The sequence below is a fragment of the Tachypleus tridentatus genome, chromosome 7 (assembly GCF_004210375.1).
Source record: "Tachypleus tridentatus isolate NWPU-2018 chromosome 7, ASM421037v1, whole genome shotgun sequence".
Classification (NCBI taxonomy): domain Eukaryota; kingdom Metazoa; phylum Arthropoda; class Merostomata; order Xiphosura; family Limulidae; genus Tachypleus; species Tachypleus tridentatus.
In genome coordinates, this window is record NC_134831.1 from 44,240,598 (window position 1) to 44,260,631 (window position 20,034).

Consider the following 20,034-nt stretch of genomic DNA (forward strand, 5'->3'; position numbering starts at 1 on the left):
GCACACACTATAGATGATTAACTCCAACAGATGCCGATACTGTCAGAGGTTTAAAGAATATAACAGTAAAAGAAAATCCAACAGTTAGTGACAACTAATGTTAAGTCTTGCCCAAAAGAGTTTATGAATATTAGTATACAGTAATCAATGCAGTTTATAAATGATAGTTAGTGACTACTTCTATTGATAAAATCAGATTGCTTGTGTGGTGTGAAATGTTGACATTTTGCTTCTCTGATGTTTGTCAAGCAATTTCACATTGTTTGTTTTTTCAATAACTCCTTCAAATTCTTTCAAAATTATATTAAACTACATTTTGTTTATATTATACCAATTAGTATAGTACAAAATCTTAGCTAACAATCTGTATTTTACATTGTATAAGTTTTAAGTTCCTAATTCTACAAGAAAATATTTTTAAAATGTTTTAGTATAACACGAGATATTTTCTCTAAGCATCTGTCTTCTCTGTTTTTTCCACCACACATTGAAATAATAAGAAATTAAACATAAACTATTCACTATAAAATTGTTATCGCTCAGACAAACCATAATGTTTATAACCTTTAATTTTGTTTGGTTCTAGAAATATTAATAGAAAATCAGAACCCTCTTGCAAACACCCACCTGTCACATTCTCTTTTCCAGAATATGTTCAAAATTCTCTCTTATGTTTAACTATATATTACACATAACATATAGAAAGTTAAAGTTTTCATCTATCAAATGATGAATTGCATAATGCCATATCCTGAACAGATTATACTCAATTTCATTCAGAGTACAAGCAACATTACAGTGAGAAACTTAACAACTAGTTTGGATCGATTCATAATGGCTTTTACTGCATAGGTAGAAAGCCAGAAAAATCGTAAGAAAGGGAAATTGTCTGCTTTTCGTATGCTATTATTCAATATCCTTTGCTTCATTATTTAGTTAAATAAAAATTATTTAGTGCCTTTCTACTAGTTTTTGATACTAAGTTAAATGTTCTTAATGGAAAATAATGGACAATAATCGAAAAAAGAAGTACTTTATTTCTCATTTTTCATGTTTTTTCTTTATTTACTATTACAAGTGTAACTAAAATGAAATTAGGGATCTTAAGATTAGATTAGGTAAAAATAATAATAATATGATAATAGTGTTTCATGAGGCACAGGGCAAACACATAAGGAGCATGTGAATAATGTAATTCAATAGCGTAACGTGAGCTGTACGTGCCCTGAGAGACTTACAACTTATAATGGCATGGATGAGTGATAAGACACTGTTCAAAGGCAATCAAACAATAAAACTTAATTATAAATAAACATATACTGTTATGAGCTTAAAGATACTTATAATAAATGAATGTTGTTTCATGTTACAATTTGAAGTCATTCTACAAATAAAAAAGGGGAACTTAGATTTATTATGGTTTTTTCTTTGTGAAAGACTTATAATATTTACTGAAAGACTCACATATTTAGTGAAGATACACACACACTGTACTAAAATGTAAGAAGTATTAAATCTGTAGACCTTAAATAAATACAAAGAGTTCATGTGGTGAGTCAAATTGACCTAGCCCATGTTTAAAGAGTTACCTCTGAGTCATTTATTAATCTAAAAAAAATGCAAGTTGAACTCTGACAAACATTTAACTCACACACTAAATACTGAATGTACTGAAATTTGGTTGGCAATTATAATAAAATTAGCAATTTTAGAAAATATCTTCACTGAAACTTAGACATATTTAAAAATAATACTTTTGTTGTCATTCTATCATATTGAGTAATTTTATAATTTTAAATGTTACAATACTCATTTCAAAAAACTAACCAAATAAAATGAATGATGGCTTATTTACATTAACCCTTACATTACAGCTTGAGTGGAATTTACCCATCTCATAACCACAAAGGTATCCATGAGAGTAATTACATTACAAATAAAAATAAAGATGTGCTCATAAATTTTTTCTTTCAGAATGTTTATTAGGCAACATGCAGAGGAATTTTCATTTTATGATTAAAAATAGTTCTATGTAAGAGAAAATTTAAAAATTTCCCATGTAAAATCTATAATTTCCAGATACTTAACCAATGTTTTTTTAGAATTTTTTTTATTTTATCTGCTATATTCACTATCAAATTGGAATATTTTTTTTACATGTTTAATAAACTTGAACTATCTTGTAATTACCAAAAAAAAATTAGAAAGTAAATATACTTTTTCTTTCTAGAATGACTACAAATTATAACAAAAAAGTTTAAATAACAGAAATGTTATAACATTATACATTCATATGTATTTATTATTTTTGTTGCATTAACTTTTCAGCCATTGTTGGTTAAGACAAGTTACAATGATGCAGCACATATGCACTCAATGTTACTGTATCTAAGAATATAAAACATATCTTCAGTCTTTACAAAGTAACCTGTCTTGTTGTGTTTTAGTGGATTAGTATTTTGTTATATACTATCACATTTTAGTTATGTTATATATGTATATACAACATTATTACAATTTAAAAATAAAATTAACTTATTTTTCTTAAAACATAGAACAGTAAATAACGAAATAAAGTAAATAATTATCTCTTCTAGTTACAACCTTACTACTCGGTTGTGGTTGTTGTAAGGTTGCTAAGCCTTAAGAAATTTTACACATGAAAGATTTGAAATAATTTTTTTAGGCTTTATATATACATCTGAATAATCAAAAAAATAATAAATAATTATAAAAGTACAACAGAAGTCCATTACAATTTATCAAGCTTAGTAAAAACACCATTATATTTGAAAATGGTTGGGAAAACCACTTATGAGATGTTCTGAGCTTTTGATTCATTATTCGCTTGTAATATAGAGAATTAAGTATATATATAAGGTACCATTTCCAGAAATCAAAGAATATCAAGAGGGAGGTGCACTGTCGTTGATTCAGTACATTAGTGATATCTCATCATATAGAAAAGATAGCAGGTTTTTAAATATTTACTTTTAAATTAAGAAGAAGTTCAATAATTTATAATATGAACTTTTGAATTATAATATACAGTTTGATTGTTTGTTTGTTTTTTTAATTTCGCACAAAGCTACTCGAGGGCTATCTGTGCTAGCCGTCCATAATTTAGCAGTGCAAGACTAGAGGGGAGGCAGCTAGTCATCACCACCCACCGCCAACTCTTGGGCTACCCTTTTACCAACAAATAGTGGGATTGACCATCACATTATAATGCTCCTTCTGCACGAGCATGTTTGGCGCAACAGGGATGCAAACCCGCGACCCTCAGATTACGAGTTGCACGCCTTAACATGCTTGTCTATGCCGGGCTGTATACAGTTTGATACCAAACTTACTGACATAAATTCATAAAATACTAGTTGAATAAAATTTTGAATTCATGTCTACAAATGAAATTACATGGCTTTTGACCCGTGACCCATCATGATAGGGTTAATGGCAAATCTAACTATTATAAGGGGTGTTGCATATTTTATGCATAGTTCTCTTTCATTTACTGTTGAACATAGAATCTCAAAATAATCGTTCTTAATTTCATCATCACACTCTTGTATAAAAATAAATTCAGATAGCTTTGAAATTTACTTCAGAATACAATAAATATATTAATCACTAGAACAGAATGTCTCAAAATCACTTTAACCTATGAATCTTTCTCAGTAAGTAAACTAATAGTAGATTAAACAATTTTGTTACTGTAAACAGAATTGTAACATTTACACAGAGAAGAATCTGTTAATCCTGTTGGTGATTAACATGTCCACCAGCAACAATTTAACAGCCAAAGAGACACAAAGGAATATTAAAATTAAATGTAATTGGTGCCATTCTGTTGGTAGTACTAACAAAGATGCCTATGCCAACAGAAAATATTTTACATTTAAATTATTGGAAGTACTAATGATGATGCATAAACAGAAAAGTTATTGCTACACAATCAACTGGTGATACTATTGGTGATGTCCACATAAACAGTAAAGGTATCTTTCATCACCTGATGGTACTAATGATGATGAATATAACGAAAGAAAACACATTCCTTTTCAATCACCTGGTAATACACTGAAGGTAATAAATACACAAAGAGAAAACAAATCCTTTTGCAATTACCTGGTACGTACTAAAGATCATAAATATACACAGAAAAAACAAATCCTTTTTCAATCACCTGGTACGTACTAAAGATCATAAATATATACAGAAAAAACAAATCCTTTTTCAATCACCTGGTACGTACTAAAGATCATAAATATATACAGACAAAACAAATCCTTTTTCAATCACCTGATGGTACTAAAATCATGCCTAGATAAAGAAAAGATAAATTTTTTTCTTTGTTTGTATGTATGCATGATACTGCATGTTATTTAGGTAAAAGAGTGTGCTGGTATGAATGTTTAGTTGATTAATGTTTTTTTTTGTTTTGTTGTTTACCTTAACTTCATGTAAATGTGAGTGTTAAAAACAATTCACTGTCATCTTCTGCAGTAGGGTTAACTATAGATACTCCAGCTGTACATGTGAAAGTCAAAAACTGGAAAAGTGAAAACATGCTCAGACCGCAGGAGTGAATGGACCAATTTATATAAAAACTGAATGAGCTGATAAAAACTCTTCTGCTTGAAAACTTGTAAAAAAAAAAGAATGTTAAGGAATGACAAGGTGAGAACTGTGGCTGAATAGAATTGTGCAGAGAGCAAGGAAAAAACACCTCAATCTATAAACTATTCAGTTTCCACTCATTTCCTAAACTTTACATCTGCAAATAAAATCCTGTTCACAATAATGTTGTTTTAATTTATTTAACTTACATAACTATTTTTACTTTGGAATTCAACCAAATAATTAAGTTACAAAACAGAAATATTCCCTATTTTTAGCAAGAGGTTAAAGAACTTTTTGCAGTCTGTTTACTTTCTTGTTTGTTTTAAATTGTAATTAAATTTGAAGTTAATTAAGTGAAAAGAACAAGACTGCTACAATCACACATTCTTCTGCTATTCAACAAGTTTCTTTCTGCACCTGCTATTAGAAGGTCTATATTAAACCAACATTCCATCATCTATCCATATTCAGCAAGCTCACATTAAGCCAACAGTTAACTTGCTATCCATATGTATAAATGAACAACTACATGTAACAAATCACACCTGTGTCTAAAAGACACGTTCGTGAATGTGACCATGTTTCTGTTGAAAGTGCTAGTACAAAATTAACTTTACATAGAAAAAATCTATTTATCATTTTAACTTATCAGAAATAAGTTAAATGTTACGTTTTTCTTTACAACTAAAAAGTTAAGTATTTAACTTCATTTATCACTCACATTTTAAACAGTCAAATAATGAAAAAAACTGAAAAAATTAAAACTTCTCTTCAAAATAATCTTTTAAAGATCAATATAGTGATTAAATATCATTAGAAACAGAGTTCAGAAATTAATACAGTATTCAGAACTACAAGGCATTGAAAAACAAATCTATGTTATTGATTAAAACCTTCAAAAGTACAGAACATCAAAAATTCAATGACTGGTCAATGACCATGGAGTTGTAAATAAAATTCATGATTATACAAAAAAAAGTCTATTATTTCCATTACTCTTTCCCTACAAAATCAACAGTTTATTTAACCAAACATATAACTTAATTAAAAAAGTCCCAATCTTCAGAAAAGTATATTCACTTACCCACAGGACTAAGGGTTCCTTTTGCTGCAGATGCAGATGCTTCCTTAGCAATCTGTTCCAGATGAGAGTGTTGCTTGGCTAACTGTTCAACCATCTCTTCTAGACGAAGACGTTGCTCATGTTCATACTGGAGCATCTTTTGCCACTTCTGTAGCTGAGACTGAGCCAGATGGACACATTCTGAGCAAGCCTAAACAATATTTTCAATATTTAATGGATGATCATTCAACATAAAAGCAATTTTAGCTTGGATGGGAAACTTTAAAATTATGTTAAACTGAATGATAACTAGCTTACTCATTATTCCACGGTGTATGCAAATCTAAAAATTTTGCAATCATGGTTTAAATTTTAAATGCTGGGTTTATCCAGAAATAAACAATTATTATATGGCTAATTTCATATAATCTGTCTGGAATAAACAAATTTCAAACTCAGATAATCAACAGTAACTTCTTTTTTGATTGAATTCCCTGAACATTAAAGACAAAATGTTCACAGGATTTGGATCAGCACAATTTTAAGTTTTTTCCTTTTAATATTGAGTAAACTAATTCACCATCTACATGCAACCACAAACACTACATCTAGAAAACATATCCCATACCATATGAACTGTGGATGAACTTTATGATACAATTCTGTTGTTTTTTAATTTTCAATTTAGTATACAATTAATGTAAAAAAAATCACTAGAAATAGTGACTAAAAACATGTTAATTACAAATTACCATCTACATGCAGCCACAAACACTACATCTAGAAAACATATCCCATACCATATAAACTGTGGATGAACTTTATGATACAATTCTGTTGTTTTTTAATTTTCAATTTAGTATACAATTAATGTAAAAAAAAAAATCACTAGAAATAGTGACTAAAAACATGTTAATTACAAATTACCATCTCATACGGGCCGAATAAAACAACCTAAATGTGCAGTAACTACCAAATCAGCTATATTGACACAAAATGCTGGAAATAGAGACTACAAACATGTTAATTACAAATTATCATCATCTACTGGTTGAATAAAACCACCTGAATGTCCAGTCACTATGTAATTAATAAATGATGTTTACCAAATTAACCATTACATTGTTAATTGTCACATATTTAATTTCTGATGCTTTATGGTATTAGAAAACCTCGCATAAAAGTATAGAATGGGAAAAACTACAATTATACACACACACATATACTCAATATAATTAAAAATAATTAAAAAAAACAACTTTAATCTCTCTTTCTACCACCTCATGTTACATAATGAAGTTGTGCTGGTGTGAAAAGGAATAAAACAGGATGTTATGTATACTATGTAATACAGTACAAAAGGAAAAAAACCATTTCCTTTGCTAAAGCAAAAAATGTTTTAATTTCAAAACAACATGCTAATCACACTTAATTCTTAAATGGCTGGTTTGTGCCAAGAATCTGGCCAAGAATCATTTTGTGAAATTTTACGTTCGATTTCATGGTTAAAAACATGTTTGATTTTTTACTAATATCTAAGTAGAAAAAAATTGATAGCTCATCCAAAAGTCTCAAAGCTGTGCTGCTCCATAACGGGAATAAGTATCCATCTCTTCCTCTGGCTCATTTGGTGCACCTTAAAGAGGAATACAACAGCATTAAGACCTTGCTAAAAGCCTTGAAGTATGATGAGTATGGCTGGGAGGTTATTGGAGACTTCAAAATGGTGGCATTCATGATGGGTCTCCAAGGGGGCTTTACCAAGTTTCCCTGTTATCTTTGCCTTTGGGATAGCAGGGACACCGCAGCGCACTATAACAGGAAGCACTGGCCACAACGGACCGAGTTCTCTATGCGGAGACACAATGTCAAGTGTGAGCCACTAGTGGACCTCTAGAAGGTGTTGTTCCCACCACTGCACATAAAATTGGGTCTCATGAAACAATTTGTTACAGCTCTTGATAAGGAGTCTGCAGCCTTCAAGTACCTTCGAGACTTCTTCTCTGAGCTGTCTGAGGCAAAGGTCAAAACTGGTGTCTTTGTTGGACCAAAAATAAAGATCTTGGAGTGCACAGAATTCCCCAAGAAATTCAGTAGAAAGCAAAAAAAAGCTTTGGGCAGCTTTGTCACAGTGGTTCAGGGCTTCTTAGGCAATCACAAGACCGAAAATTATGTGAAACTGGTTGAGGCTCTGGTGAAGAACTACGGCAAAATGGGCTGCAGGATGTCCCTGAAAGTCCATATCCTTGACGATCATCTTGATAAATTCAAGGAGAACATGGGAGCATACTTAGAGGAGCAAGGTGAGCACTTCCATCAAGATATACTGAACTTTGAATGCCACTACCAAGGAGTGTATAACAAACACATGATAGGATACTATACTTCAGCAGTTTTTAGTTAAGCTTTTGCTTAGTGAACTAATTACGAATATTTTTTCTCCTGTAAACACATATCACATATATTAATATACAAAGCCTTTATTTTACTCTCTCATATTCAATACTATCAGTTAACTAACCTTCCTATTGTATTCAAAACTTAGATGTATCTATTACATTTTAGGTCATACTGTCCTAATGCAATTTTAAAACAAAATTGAAAGAGCCTTGAACTTATGTTTTTTCTTTGCATAGTTTTACTTCTTCATATTGGCTATGAGAAATCAAAATAAACTTTCCTTATCATACACTCAAAGATATACCTAATTACACATAATATTTGGAAATCAATGTAGAGTCAAACAGAACTAAAACATAATGGGGGAAACTTAAAATGGTTATAAGAAATGAGGAAACAAAAACTTTAATCACATATACAGTGAATGGAAAATGAAGATTATTGAAAGTATCCACTTCTTGCTTTCTTTTCACAAGCCAACTATCAGGGAGCAGTTTCAAACCACATTTTATGAATTCTGTGATATCTCAATGCATTAAGGGCTATATCTTCAAGAAAAAAAGGAGAGTAACTTAAAACTGCACTTTGATCATAAACATTATGCATGTAAAAACAGTTAGAATAGCCCAGAAATTTAATTAAATCTTTAACATGAAACTTTACCTATGTTTTTAGCACTTGATGAAACCTTTACTTAAGTCTAGGGGCAGAGTGATTATAGCTTTGTTGCTTTCAACCAAACATAAGTGAACCATTTACATTCTTCTCTAGTATCCACTGATACCATCAGAATTACTGAACATGAATAAATCTCATTTTAAATTTTTCATCTAGGATGCTTCAAAGCCTGAAATACCACATGTCCCAGCATCATTTAAATAATTAATAATTTGGAATCATATCTATCACATAAGCTGTCTTTGACTTGGATACAAATGAAATTCAAAGTTTCAAAATGGCATAAGTATGTCTGAAAAGTACTTCCAAATTAAATGTTATAGTATTATGATATGTAAATGTTATTTATACATTGAATTAAGACATACATATATAGCAAAACAAACTGTGCAAGAGTGTATGTCTAATTTCTTGTAATATGTTTTTAATCTAATGCTCTACACCTATGTAGAATTCATTTCAGATATTTTGTGCAAGAAAAGTATGCCCATCTTTGTTAAATTTCTAAATAGTGTAAGACCAAATATTATAAACCTTTATACACGAAATAAAATCTGATATCTGCCTTCTCTTTTTAAGATGTTAAAATTGTAAGAGACACAAGAATATGATCAACATATATGGGAAAACTTTGCTATGTCAACACCAAAGATCTGATCTCCATGTGTAACAAATGTTTCTACACACTATACTCTCATGAACTGTGCTTTAGAATTCTTTACTCACAAAATGAACTTATACATCAAAATTAATTACTTAAACAATGTTTCTGTATCTAGGAATTTCAACCCTGATATAACAGGCAGAACATTCATTAAATTTAATAATAAATTGTACACTAATTCCAGATTTTTCAACAACATAAACAAGTTTGTCTTGTTTCCTTTCATTTCTGAAATAGCTACTGAAATAACTCATTTATTTAATAAGTTAAAAATTGAAGTAAAATTTTATATAACCCCTCACATGAGATATATGCTTTATTACCTACTTTAAAACAAGCTCTAAAGAATAAACAAAAACAAGGCATATATAACACACAATGTAAATGTGGTAAGAAACATATTGGACAAACTGCCCAATCTCTTGAAATTAGACAATAAGAATACCAAAGCCAAGTGTGTGGAAGGGAATTTGAAAACATCCATACTATCATACCACCAATTTGAAATTGGTCATAGGATTACTCGTAACAAAAATATCCCATTCACACCGACAAAAGCATAAAACAGAACAAAATTCTCTTGAAAGCACTGAAATTATAAAAACAGGTGCTTTATCCTTACACTGAGACAATGGCCCAAGTAACATCAATATAATATGGCCAAATTTATTCACTTACTCGTAGCCCCTAGACTTTTCTCTGTATTTAAACCTCTTTGTTTGAATGTGCATTATATGTGAAACCAGTGCTCTGTGAATATATAATAGCATGTATTAAATTACTTTATTATGCTTATAAAATTGTTGTATCTTATATATACACACACACACACACACACACACACACACACAAGTTATTTCAGGTCCATATGCAACACTTGCTCAACAATTGGTAAATACAAAGTTTTTTTATTATTTGCAACAAACCTAGATCATTTTATCTTATGGAAATATTAACATCAATAGGAGTTACACAAAACAGAGAATTCTGACAGCAAAAATATTCAGATTAATATACCCGAGCTAATGTTGACTGAACTTGTCTTTTCTTGAAATTTTAGGAGAGTATGCTATTTTCTCTCTTATTCACTTTTTCACTTAGCCAAAAGAACATATAAATACTCACATTAATCATGGCATTTGATGTTATACGAAACAGAGTAGCTCTTTCATTGACAGATTTGACTTTAACCATTGAATCTGACCCAGTCTCCAGTTGCTCCAGTTCTGTGAGAGAACGTTGCAAGGCAGTACCGTGTTTAATGATAAGATTATTACAAGTGGTTAGGTCCTCCAATTTTGCACTCAGTAACTTCAGCATTGTCTGTAGTTCATTCTTCTCTGACTGGGTAGGAACCATGTCATAGTCTTCTTCATCTTCTAAATATTTATTAATGATGTCACAATATTACTATGTCATACAGATTTCAACCAGCTAACATGAATAATATTTAAGATTTATAGTGAAATAAGTTCCACATCAACTTAATGAAAACAAAGCATCATATTTTGGTATTTTTTAACTAAAGTATTACATTTAACAAAATATTCAGCCAAAATACATATATTAACTATAATTCTGTCAAATAGACATAGCAGTATAATAATATAAAGAGTGTAAAAACATGAGAAAATAGTTTATAACTGAATTTTCTCATAAAGGATAAGAGAAGTTTAAAAGAATAGTAAACCACATAAGCCAACTGATGCAACTTTTCACACACATAATAGGTTTAATTACAAGTTACAGATTATTTATTCTACATTCTTGCACAAATCTTATCAAGAAATAATACAGAACTTAAAAGAATTCTGATTACTGAAAATGATTTTTATTTTTTTTCAATTAGAGAAAGTTTAATCTTTCCATTGAGAAAATTTGAAATTAACAAAACAAAATGCATGTCACAAACATTTAAAAGGTCCCATAACTTATTCTCAGTTCATTCATTTTGAGAAAACAGAAAAGAAATGAAAGAGCTGCCTGTCCTAAAAAATTATCTACAAGATTGGCAGAATTAATATATACTATTACATGTTTGTATATTTCTGTGCACAGATGACATGGACTGGTATATTATGTTTACTACTGATTTATCATCTCTTGTACATCACATTCAATCCTTTACAGTTTTTTAAATCAAATATACATGTGTATATTCTCTCTCTCTGTAAAGACATATACATTACATACACATGTAAAAATATATAAATTTAATTATCTTTCCAATTTAAAAAATTGTGGTGTTTTTAAATACAATTTACTAAGAGTTGAACATGATATTAGACTACCTGTAACAGTTATTACTAGCCTCGTTACTTCAGTTCTACTGCATCTTTATGTATGGCTGATTAAAAACATACACGTTTTTTAAAATTAAAATCTGATATATAAGACTGAAAAAAAAAAAAACTAAATTGAAATTAAATTTTATGCAGCTTTCCATGTATCTTTTAGCACTTGTTTAGTTTCTACTGAAACATACCAAATTATAATTGACACATGGTTATTACCAACCTGATTCAGTTATACGAATAGCTCTGGCTTTAGCTAGTTCCAAAGCAGTCACCCACCTCTGACGTTCAACTTCACTAGAAGCCTTTAAATGGAAAGTTTGGGCACCACCATTTGATATGATAAAGTTTGATGAATCAACAGTATAGATGACAGCATTCACTAAACTTATGGTTCCCCTACAGGAATGAGCCATCTCAGCTTGATTCCTATCAATATTTAAAAATGTACATGAAAAACATTACAGCACTATATGTATATTTGAGAAACAAGTCTTAATGCAAGTGTTTCTAGAGTGATTGTGATTTATATAACTGTATAATCTCTCTATAAAAGTCCATGTGATCATATCATGTCACATTTGATTTCACCAAATATGAGGAGTTATAAAACCTACAAAAATTTATCCAGACAGAATAGTTTGAATACTATCTGCCCTTTACAATTTTAGTTTTTACTGATAGGGTATAAAGGGTGCATGGGGAAGGAGGTTGGATGCTGTGAAACCATATGTGTAAATATATTGTGTAGGGTCATGAAAGTAAAAATATTCATTCAATTTTAAACCTAAATCATTTCCGAATTAAACTATTTTCTCTTGTATCATCAATGTTTTTAATTAAAAACAAGCCTCTTTAATTAATGGAGATTCTAAATTAAGAAAGAAATCAACAAATATTTTTCAGTTTTGATGTCTATAAATTTCATTTTATACTTTTAGTACGTAGACTAACAACATTAGGTCATACTTTTGTTGCTAAGCAAAATGACAAAAGCCATTACTAAAATGTAACATTACCAAAATGCACGGACTTTTATTTATACAAGAAGTTGTTAATTTAACTGATTTTTACCAATAATTATTCTATAACACACCACAATTTATTTCATTAATGATCTTAAGTTTGATTAGCTCACAAAAGCAATTTAACAATGTTTGACTGCCTCAATTGTACTTTTCTGTCATTTTGTGGGTCAAGCTTGATTTTGCAAAATGTGTTTATTTAACTATGAAATGTGAGGTTATGGATACTACGGAAGATGGGTCAGGGAAGGTAGTATTTCAACCATAATTTCTGCTAGTCAGTATATATATCTAACAGCCACATTACCATATTACAATTAGCTAGTATTATGAATATGCAAAAGAGATAGCAGATAAAATATTAATCCCCACATCCTAGCACATGTGGAGATATTGCTACAAAAAAATTAATGTATCAACAAGTATTAGCTACATATATTAGGAATGTGGAATAAAAGCACTGAAACTATAAAGTCTCATATGGAATGTGCTTATAAATGATGTGTATACAGTTAAAACATAAGGTGGGTTTTGATATTCATTTTATGTAAAATGAAAACTTTATAGTGTTGTAGTGAAGCACTTCTCTGGATAGAATACAGTAGCAGCTTTGGTTTTGATTGTGTTTCAGTTATATTTGTGTAACTTGTTACTAGATGTGATTTCTTTGGTTTCTCTGCTAACTTTTAGAACATGTTTTCCTACATTAAGCAATAACTGGTGTGTATTATTGGGTAAAATAACAAAGCATATTTTCTTTGGTACTGGAATGCTGAAAGTAGTCATGTGAGTTGCTTAATCAACAGATATAAGGATTCACTTTCATTTGATTTTCAAATTTAAAACTTTCTCATCAAAGAAACATCTATTCTGAAAACATCTTTAATCACAAGTTTTTGCACTTTTCATGATATGTTTACTTTCTGTCAAATTCACCTCAATTAATTAAGTCCAATGCATCATTATCAATAAAATCTATATTGTCCTTTCATAATGTACAACTTTATCATTGATATTCACAATATTCTCATTGTAAATTGGCCAGTCATTTTCTTTTATCATTGATTGCATTATCAGTACTTGTCAATACATTTCCCCCATGTTTCCAACTCAATTTATCAGAAACTGAAATTCCATCATGTCCACAATCACAATAAAAGCCTGTTAAGCATTATAAGCATCTAGGCCTTTTATATTCTGCAAGACAAAACTCCAATTTTGAACTAGAATTCAAATTGTTTTTTTTGCAGTGGTTAAAGCAATTTTCAGCAACTTCAAAATAAAAGTAAATGAAAAAAACCAACAATGAACCATTTTTTCAGACCAAAATTAGATGTGCATGTGTTAATTATTATTTTACTAGTCAGTGTTTTTACTTCATTCAGATGAGACAAATTTTTTGCACTTTACAGATGTAAAACCATAATGCTGTTTTTATCTGTAGCTCCATGACTTTATTCATATTTATACATACTCTGTTATTTACATGTCTTCTTTACTGAACTATGTACACTGACTACATTGGTTGACATAAACATCTTACATGGTGGAAGAAGTCTTATTCAATTGTAACCAATCTGTTGAAAAATATGATACACATCTGTTTCACATATTTTTGGCAAAGAAAGATGCTGGCAAATGTAAATTTTAATTTATTCCCAAAGAAATTAAAATGGATTGAGAATCAGTGAGTATCTGGGCCAAGATGAATGACTAAAAACACTTGTGTTTTTTAAATTCAAAACAATATTAGCAAGACAGAATATTTAGTTTTACTGTTTTTAGAAGAAACTTGTCCATCAGGACAGAGATTAAATACTGTGAGGTGAGCATAGTAAGTACAGTTGAGGTATACACTGAATGTTGTTTGCACATTATTATATACTACCTCAAGCTAAATGATTTGTTGGAACAATGCAAGTGGCCATATGCCTCATATAGTAATTCTACCCTACACACATTTTATAAAATTGATATCCCTCCTGTAAAACACTAAGACAGTAGTTGCAAATTGTATTTTTTAATGTTAAACAATAATTGTTTTGGTTTTAATTTGAAAAATTCTTTACCTATTACTCAAAGACCAGGGTTTCTTCTTTGTTCATCTAAGCTTTAGTTTGAATTTTTCTTGGCTGCTTCAGTTTTTATTACCCCCCCCCTCAATTGCAATTCTTGTCTCGTGATACTATCTACCTACATCAGTGTCCCCTCTATACAGGCACCTTATTCAAATGATTTGATTTTATTTTTTTCAAGACTGAAACCGTTCCTGTCTCTAACACTGACTCTTGATAGTAAGAAACAATGGGACAATGTCAGCAGAGGTAAGTAGTATTGAAAATACTTATTCATTTTAGGAAAATGTTAACTTTCAAGACATACTTCCACTACACTTACAGCCAAAATCCCTCACTGAAAAGGTTGAGGGGCCAAATAAGAGCATTATCCATACAGAAAGTATATGTATAGAACAGTGTTGTACCAAGATAAAAATGGTACCAGAATGAGAGAAACACAAAACATCCAGAACAGACATGCTCTTCACCCTGAACTTAATTCCCATATCAAGAATAAAACTGTACATGAACTGTACAGCCCCCAACCAGATATGCACCATTGAAATTAAGAGGTCTCAGTCCCTATACCCTACATTAGTGGCTAAGATCACTAGATCACATTGTTAAATATAAAAATACTTTTGATTGAACCCCAAACTATAGCCATAGAGTGATGTGTCCAAATCACAGGAATCATGACAAGAAGTTAAGTAGCAGATAAGCAGACAAACCTTCTCTTCCACCTGAAGATGCCCAAAAGGCAACAACTCTAACATGAAATGATGGGGTTGTGTATACTGTACTCAACCATTGAAAAAGAACTCATCTAGTGTGGAATTATGAAAATGGATAAGGACCCTCCACTTGTCCCAGAATTATGGGGAGGACATGTAACAACTGTAATCAACCAAGAACCCAGGATAGAACCGTCCTGTGTTCAGAATTATAAAGAGATAAGGAATCTCCTTTCTTGAATAATATAATGAATTGATATCACTCAAAAAGAAGAGCCATACACCTCAACTGGATAGCCAAGCATCAAATTTTAAATGATATTACAAGTAGGCTCCCACATAGGCTGGTGCTGTTCCTTCTGGCATCTTGGAAAAAAAAAACATCCAGGGACCCAAAATGCAGGGCCCCCAATTTTCCTCTCTTCTCCATGAATGGAGAAGTTCACTCTAACAGTCTAAAGAAAAAGCCTCTGTCTACCACCCCAGTGATCAATTACCCAAAATGATGAGGAATGTGAAAAATATTGGGGACTCAAAAGTATGTAGTTGCAATAATTGATGGTAGTGGATAAGGCCACCACAAGCAATGGCAATTATGAAAGATACAGACACCTCTGTCAATAAACCAAAAAATGAGTTATGGTTGACATCACTGACTGAAAATGGTTCAACCTCCTCTCAATATAACATTACCAATATAAATATTATTACCTGTGAAAAAAATGGCTTTTGGTCTAAATGCAAACTTAGATATATGTTAGCCTTAAAAATTAAATCCCAATGCTGTGTGAAAGCAAGCATAACCTCTGTGCCAGAAACTTGAACTTCTGGATAGCCTGGTGCAGCATATCTGATCACAGCTGCCTCCACAGAGAAAGCCTAAAAAAAAAGGTAGAGATAGACACACTGAAAGGGACACCAGAAGCAGAAACCCAGATGTAGCCTAAAATCTGGTGTAATCAACAAGATCTGACAATGGGTTGGAATAAATCATATTTTGTACCCTGAGCAACATGAAATGGAGAGAAGGTTGAGAGTGGTAATCCAATCCTGTCCAGATGGAAAGCAACTACTGCCCAAAATACTGGGCATCAAATTGCCAATAGTTTAGTAATTCAATGAGAGGCCAACTCATCAGTTAGAGCTATAAAATGAGAGGCAATCCAACTAAACCTTGCAATGCAAAATCTGTTTTGTTGAGAGAATCTGTTTGGATAGTGACAACAAACCTGATATCAGAGGCATCACCTGTGGAACACTGCAAGTTAAAAGGATAACAAAATGAGATTAGTCACACAAAAAAAAGGCCTATGGTCTGAAAATAAGGAACCCTAGTCCACATAGAAGATAATCAAGTGATTGAAATTAGGGTTTTAAAATTATTACTATTTTGATTAACAACTATTTAAAAAATAAAATATGACAATTATGTTTGTTATTAAGCACCAAAACTAGACAATGGGCAATACATGCTTTGCCCACTCTAGATATCAAAATTGATTTTAGCTCTACAGTTTTTTAAATTTTATTTTTTTTAGAATAATATATTAATTTTTATTGTTTCTTAGACATCTAAAGAAAGTAATTATTTGTTAAATGTAACTGATTAATGAACCTGATAAATAATTGATTAGCAAATTCCACTAATTGCCTAGCTCTAATTTAGGACCTATTGAATTAAAAGTTTGTTACAGTTTTCTTCATAAACATGTTAACATGTTAAGAACACAAATTTTCACCTAAATCTAAAGTTTTAGAAATCAGTCATCTAATAATGTATTTCAATTAAAATATTTCTGTAATACATGACTTTCAACAAAAGAAAAAATACAACCTCAAAACTGTTATTGAATGAAAATGTATTATAAATGTAAAACCTAACAAATGGTTTGTTTAAAAAAAAAAGATTTGGGTCTTAATTATTGTTGAATGATAATATTTTATAACAAAAGATTTTAAATCCTTTTCCTCTCAGCTAAGAAAACAGTTCAAAAGTTAATATTTTCTTTACCTGAAAATGTACTTACACAAAATACACAAAATAGCTTAATCCCTCATGAAGCTGTCTATAAGACTTGCATGGCACAAGGCTTGACCTAACTTCCACCTAAAAATTATGTGTTAAACATAAAATTTGCTGGTTTGTGAAGACATCACAATGTGATTATAGTCCACCATCAACAGAAGGGGCAACACAACCTCCTTGTACATTGACATCCATAAGGGCTTGTGCTTGAAATAAGTTCATTCTTAGAAGAGGCAAAAAGTAAGCACACTAGAAGGTGGAGGATTGGTAAAAAAGTGTGTGAAGGTGTATACTTATCACAAATACATTCTCAAGCAAAGAAAACATTAACTTATGAAACAATGCCTTACTTCTGTGCACAAAATAACTAGAATTTCACAATATAATGGTGGGAAAGCTACTGTAAACCTTAAACCTAGATAAGCTCCCTTCAGAAAGTGCCCAAAGGAAACACCCATATAGCATGACATCTTGAGTTATAGTGGTGACTTTAAATTGAGTATCACAGCCTTGTATTATAAAAACAGAGTATAAGGATAATAATTCATTTTGTCAATGGGTGTTTTAAAATAATTTGAATAAGTCTGTATGGACTTTGACAAGAAAAAAGAGACAATTATTTATTGTTCTGAATACGACTGTGATAAACAATAGTGTAACAAATTTTTCTATATATGTTTGGCTTGTTTTGAATACATTATGATGATAGGCAACCTTGACCTGTGTCCTCAGTAAGTCAAGAACACTCTTGAAGTCCTCATGGCAAAGGGATGGAACCAAATAAAGATTGCAAAATAATCACAAATAAGGCATTTTGAGCTAGAAAAACATCCCACCCCAACAAGTCCCAACAGTAGAGAAACCAAGTAAGGTGGCACAGAAATTGTAGTATAGGCTAATGTGGTGAAAAGTAATGAGCAAAACTTTCTGGAACACCCCTCCTGAGTACAATGAAGTGTCTCAGACCTAAGGCGATGTCATGAAACGTAATGCAGGAGAGTGTTAAGAAAAAGATAAAGGTGCAAAAATTGGGCACCATAAAAGTTAAGCTAAACCAGGAAAAAAGTGTAAACTAAAAGTAGAGGATGAGGCATGTTAGAATAGGTGTGCAATCATTTGAGAAACTGTTCTACAGAAACCTCAATATCAGGTGAAGTCAAACTTGTCTTGAGTACGAGTTTCATATAGTAAAGCACAGGAGAAACCAAAGAATAAATGAAAAAGAGAAATGAACAACTATGAAATCATGTCAAGGAATGGATAAAAAGAGGGAAGATTTTTCACTACAGATGAGGTTACAATGAGGTGTTTTTGTATTTTTTTTACCATAAATCACCTTCAGACTATATGTCAACAAATACTCCAAACACAGAAAATCCAGTGAGCACATGCATTTCAAAAAAACACCACATTTTTGATGAGGCAAAATAAATGCTCTGAAAGTTGGGAGGAAGAATGAAAGGTTTCAGGGAGAGATGAGTTTCTTTCTGGAATATATTTTCAGGCAAAGAAAATGTTAACTTCATAAATGAGCCTCTTGTCTCCACATAATTTAAAGATAGAACCCCATACTGATTAGATAGTGAAGGAAGCCAGAAATTAAAAATTTGAGCTTCTTTCTAACTTTATAGCATCATAATAGGAAAACCCATGGAGCATGTTACACTTCAGGAATCACTCAGTGGAAGAATACAGGTAATAGCCTTAGCCTGATAAAAGATTTAGAGCAAAAGTTGCTAATGTGTTACATACCACTATCCATGAGGTTGACCATGTGTGTAGTGTGGTTAAGACAGTAAGTCAGTTCATACAGTACTGAAGAGATATTACATAAAATACTTATCAGAATAAATAGGTTCAGGGAAAATTATCACACACCAGCTTCCCAACAAAAATGCAAGACCCATCTGGTTGGCATAACCAGCCACCAGAAATGACATAATTCATAATTTAGTAAGGTGACCTGTACTACATTTCCAGGTGACACCCCAACTCTACTTATGACTGAGGGGTAAATTTACTATCTCACACCAGTAGGATTTCATTATTCCAAAAGGGGAACTCTCTGTACTGACTTCCCTAGTAGCTTGGTACTGGGGGAAACAGGAATCCTTTCTTTGCTCCACTAGAAGAAAATGAAATGGTCAAATTAGCATGGGGAGAATGCTAAAGAGATGAAACTATAATGTGGTATAGTAAAGTGACATAAGAGCATCAGGAGTCATCCACATCACCCCCTACTAGAGGTAAGAAAAGCTGTAAGATAAATATGATGAAAGAAGACAAAAAAGAAAATTAAAAGTGTCATCACCCATAAAAGAATTAGTTGGATGAAGTGCATTATCCAAATGTTTCAAAGATGTAAGAGATAATTAACTAAAGAAAAAGGAATCCTACAACAAGAAAAAGAGCTGTCAATTGCCTTGAAAGAGGGCAATATGAATAATATAACAATGAACAACCAGTACAA

At 31.2% G+C, this 20,034-nt stretch overlaps 1 protein-coding gene across 3 annotated transcripts in view; it reads right to left on the reverse strand.

Annotated features, from left to right (window-relative positions):
- LOC143255555 (oxysterol-binding protein 1-like) overlaps positions 1 to 20,034 on the reverse strand; it is a 68,646-nt gene that overhangs the window by 33,633 nt on the left and 14,979 nt on the right. For all 3 annotated transcript variants that reach the window (XM_076511389.1, XM_076511390.1, XM_076511391.1), the window contains exons 3-5: positions 11,946 to 12,151; positions 10,554 to 10,807; positions 5,708 to 5,897 (exon numbers count right to left, since the gene is read on the reverse strand). In XM_076511389.1, coding sequence (XP_076367504.1) covers positions 5,708 to 5,897; positions 10,554 to 10,807; positions 11,946 to 12,151 — 650 coding nt within the window. The remainder of the gene's footprint in view (positions 1 to 5,707; positions 5,898 to 10,553; positions 10,808 to 11,945; positions 12,152 to 20,034) is intronic.